The sequence below is a fragment of the Gobio gobio genome (genome assembly GCF_949357685.1).
Source record: "Gobio gobio genome assembly, chromosome: 4".
Taxonomy (NCBI): Eukaryota; Metazoa; Chordata; class Actinopteri; order Cypriniformes; family Gobionidae; genus Gobio; species Gobio gobio.
The window spans coordinates 5,429,996-5,435,004 of NC_137100.1; the positions used below are offsets into that span (position 1 = coordinate 5,429,996).

The following is a 5,009-nucleotide window of genomic DNA, read 5'->3' on the forward strand; positions in this document are numbered from 1 at the left end:
CCAAATTTTTATAAATTTTAGTGTTTGTCACTGTATGAAGAATTTTTGGGTATAATACGTCACAGTTTGCTTTATTTTGCTCTCCTCACTTACACAACTATAGTGTCCTGCACACACTAGTAAAACATTTTTGGTTTGACTGTATATATATATTTTCATATTTATATACATATATTTAATTGTGTGTGTGTATATATATATATATATATATATATATTTATTTTTTTTTATTATTTTTTTCTGTACGTGTGTGTGTATGTATATATATTTATCTGTATGTGTAATGTATATATATATATATGTATATGTATTTATATACAGATAAATATATGTGTGTGTGTGTATATATATATATATATATATGTGTGTGTTTATATATAATGATTGTTGTGATTATTAATAATATAATAGTCAAATTGCTCTTATACACTAACTTTTTATTTTATTCCTGACTTTAGGTCTTCACATAATTTCTATTAGATAATAATAAAAAAAGAGTGATTCCCAGTGATATTTAAAAGCTTTATTTTCTCAGTGGTACCTTTCCGCTCCCACAGTCTGTCTGCAGGCCTGATTTGTGCCCATGAGAACACGGAGCATCAGTCCCCAGCCAGAGTCAGGCTTTTACAGCTGTGGACATCATTAACGTCCCCTCTGGACACAAATCAGGCTATGACCACAACAGTGAGAGCAAACACGCGGAACAGTTCACTGCCACAAACATCAACTACTTACTCGCAACTTCTAAATGCATAATTTCAAATCAGTGTCTGAACTGAATAATGCCACTCAAATCAAGTTCCTGAATGTGTGGTGGACTATTTTTAAGCAATAATTTGGCCACATTTAACGAGGAGATCTGGCTCAGTTTTAGTTCTCACGGTAATTGTAAATCAACCAGATCTCACAATGCTGACGTCCCACACTCTCGCTCTTATATAAGGGGCTACAGATCTGTGTGCTGGGAATCCACATCTGATTGGTCAGTCTCAGGGGCTGGGCTGGTGGACGGCTGGCCCTCAAAGGGACTGTCCTTCGCTGGAGAGAAGCGAAACTCCTCTGGCACTTGGTCCTCGGGATTCTCTTTTTTATAAAAGCCCAGCTTTGCCAAGAGATTGTTTATCTCAGTGCGAGTCATTTCAGATAATGGGATTCTCTGGAAGAGAAATACACCACATCATTCATCAGTGTCAGATGATATGGGTTATGAAGACATCATCAGTGCTTAATGACAAGAAATGTTAAAAGACCTCAATCTATGCACCTTTTGCCCCCTCTAGAGGTTAAAAATTAAACTGCACGAGTCATTGCCTCTCTCTTCTGCTCAGATAAATATGGTCAGACACATGGATACAGGACATTGTTTTTACAACTGCGATTCCGGTTGGTTAGCCGTTTTGAACGATTTATGGTCAAGCTTTTTCTCGTTCGTTGTGATGAACGTGACACGCACGGGCGAATGACGTGCATTTTCCCGCGAAATCCGTCCCGACAGCTCAAAAAAAAAAAAGTTTGGAAGATGCATTTCTTTCACTCTAATTATTTTTATTTTTAATTTTTTTTAAAGTTACATCCACCTATTTTTGCAGTGATGGGGCAAACCATTTCCCAATTCATTAGCCGCTATGGTAAATAATTAGAAGAATAACAAAGCTCAGTAAAAGATAAAACTGTTTGCACTACAAACCAGTGTGTTATGACAATAGGTTACATTATTGTTGTAGTCAAGACCACCAAATCTTAGACCAAGTCCAACGTGTGTTGAGACCAAGACAAGACCTGGGGTCTATACCATGAAGCCGGTTTAGCTGCCTAGCCAGATATGTTTAAGCTTAGTTTGTGCTAATCCTGGGTTTTAGGTGCCATTAAAGTGTTCATCTCCACAGAAACTTGCGCTCCACGGCTAACCTGCTCCAGGACAGGTTATGTTCTGGATAAGACATCTCAAACTGAAATTGGACCAATCAGCTGTGAGCAAACTGACACACCTCTGATGCAATAAAGCCACTCCCCCAGTTTCTACTCCACATTAAAGGTCACTACATAGCAAATGGCTATTAAAGACTAAAGCGTCTGGCTTTTAACAATGCTTGTTTATAATAATTATACTTTTGAATGATTTAGATAGCATTTATGTAATTAGTATACCCTTGATCAATTATACATGTATCATTTTAGTTAATCAATCATTAATAGACACTAAAATAGCCTAAATAAAGGTCATACAAATAAGCTTTAAAATCAATAAATAAAGCTATTAAATGACTACACGTGAGCTTAAATGTTCATTTCTCTCTATATATCAACTGAACTAACTTCAGAACTTTTACTCGCACTGAAAGATTTTTCTTTAAGTTGTCCTCTTTTATAGACAGCTCTTTTCTTCCTGCTGTGTAAATTTGAGATTTTTCAATCTTGTAATATTGTGCAGAAGAGAGAAGTGAATCTCAGTTGATCCACAGCGTGTGATTGGCTGTTCACTACTGATGTCAGATCAAAGCCTGAGTTGACAGAGAATCATGGGACCAACAAAGCCTGATTGAATTGGTTTGGTTTTGTCAACTCAAAACTAATCCTGTAACTCTGAGTTTGTTAAACTACTATCATGGTACAGGCCCCAGAGCAGTTGCATAAACTAAGCCATTATGTTAAGACAGTGTCTTAAGATCTAGTATGAGCCACTAGCAGTTAGGCAAGTGGCATTCAGTCTTACTTTTCGTATCAAATTAGGCCAGTCTATGTTTTTATGTAACCGATTTAAAAAAAATGATGAACAGTCTTAAAGAAAAAAATGTATGTCTAACTTGTAAGACTAGTCTTAACGGTTTATACAACCAGCCCCAGGGCTCCTTGAATTCATAAAGATCCACATGACATTACCGCCTGAGAAATGACTTATTTTTAATCAATAACTATAATTAGAATACACATATAGAGCTGTTACAAATCATATAAACTCATTAACAACAAAATTCATCTTTGCACTGCAGAGGTGGCACAGAAGATGCATCTGAATTGGTAACTTACAAATGCATAAATAGAGAATAATGTTTTTTTTATTAGATTGAATGTTTGTATAAAAGCAATATCATGTTTGCAAATTTGTGAAAACAGCTCTCTTGTGATATTGCTGAATTATATCACGTTATAATATAAAAATCCAGATCTCATACAAGTACTTTTTTGCAATAATATTTTGAATTTTGTTGAGCATGTTCATTTTAATTTCTGAATCAGCACAATACATAAATCAAATTAGAAATAAGTTATTGATTGCATCTGAAGCAGTGAGTTTTACATCCAATCACATTACTGATGTTAATAAATAAATCAGACACTGCACCATCAGTGATATCCCAGCAGTTGTGGTCTTGAAACAAAATCCTGAGTCTGAGACCAAGACAAGACCTTCAAAAAACCGGTCTTGAGTACTACAACACTAAAATACATCAAATAATAAGGTGAGAAATACCCGTTTGAAATATCAAGAAGCATAATGAGCTGTTTTGTACAGCTTAAAATGACTGGAAGTGGTTGAGACCGGATACAGCGACACGTTCAATTTACTCTGGAAGTTTGAATAGCAATAGATCTACACTAAGTGCGAGAAGCGATATATTCTATTTACACTGTAAAAACAGCTGTTTTCTTTGTAAATAGTAGTTAGATGCTGTTTATACTAATAAATTGTGGCAGATACTATTTGCGCCTCAGTGTTGTTGTACATTAAACGGTATGCAATAATAACAGTGTAAATTATTATATTTATTAAAATGATTAAATGGATGCCGCCTTATTGGGACAATAAAGCCCTCCCTACACCGACCCCTAACCTCCAAATACTTTATTTCCAATTTTCAAATATTTTCGGCATTTTTATTGAAGAGAAATGCCTTTCCGATCTGATATGTGCTGGGAAAAGAGAGAAGAGCGAGTTCAGCAAAAGGTGGATTCAAACTCGGGTCGATTTGTGCCAACTTTGTCACGCGCCTTACGCTTCACTATTGCTACTGTTAGCAATTCAGCGTCTTCTGTAATTTTGCCCTGCCCAACCAGGCGTCAGTGGGCGGAGCTAGTGTAAATAACCTCTGCCAACAAGGCGGGATATTTGCACTTATACCCCTTTTCCACCAAGGCAGTGCTGGTGCTGGTGCTGCTTCGGAGCCAGAGCCTAGTTTCAAATCGGTTCTTTTTCTTTCCACACCCAAAGCACCAGCTCTGAACCAGGAAAAGTGGTTCTTAAGTAGCACCAAAACATTGCTGGGCTAGAAGTAAGAACCGCTTGTGCCAGGGGCCGGGGTTACCGGCGAACAATAGTAACGCAACGTTCGCCATTGTTGATGGAAGGCTTGTTCGAGATGCATCGGCGCTGTGCAGACCGATCGCTGTATGACAGGGGTGTCCAAAGTCCGGCCCAGGGATGAATTTCAAACGGCCCGCAGCGCGTCTATTAAAATGTATTATATGTGGCCCGTCATTTACAAATCATGCAGTTTCACGATGTCACCGCAAGGTGGCAGTACTAGACTTTAGGCCAGGGAAACAGCGCCCAAAGCGGAACGAAACAGCGCTACCTGTGCTCTGCGCAACTCACGAGCTCTGACTCTGAACAAATGTGTTTACCTGCTGAGTGTCTCGATCACATGACCACTGAACAGCCAATGAGAAGCGTTCGAGTTCGGCACAGAGGTCTCCGGTACTGAATCTCTCTGTGATTTGATTTAATTTAAATCCAGTTAAACAGCGCTGACTTAATAAACAACACTAACGTGCAAATCAGCTGAGCCGATTCAAAATCATTTTCAAACAACAATTCGCATTTCGAATTTATCATGGATTTACTGTGGTAACACCTGTAACCCTGGTAATTTGTCAGAAATGTAGATTAATATCTAATTTTATTTAATTTGTAATGTAGACATGTATTAAATGAGTAATAAAGGCCAAATTGCAGACTATTTTTTGTCATAAACTTGCAGTTTTGTGCATTTGTATTTATATGTCTATAG

The 5,009-nt window shown here is 37.4% G+C and overlaps 1 protein-coding gene across 1 annotated transcript in view; it reads right to left on the minus strand.

The window, feature by feature from the left end:
• Window positions 1-333: 333 nt before the first annotated feature.
• Window positions 334-5,009, minus strand: part of selenom (selenoprotein M) — a 12,778-nt gene continuing 8,102 nt past the window's right edge. The window contains exon 5 of the mRNA XM_079814666.1: window positions 334-1,156. Within this exon, the coding sequence (XP_079670792.1) occupies window positions 947-1,156 (210 nt within the window). The 3' untranslated portion in view covers window positions 334-946. The remainder of the gene's footprint in view (window positions 1,157-5,009) is intronic.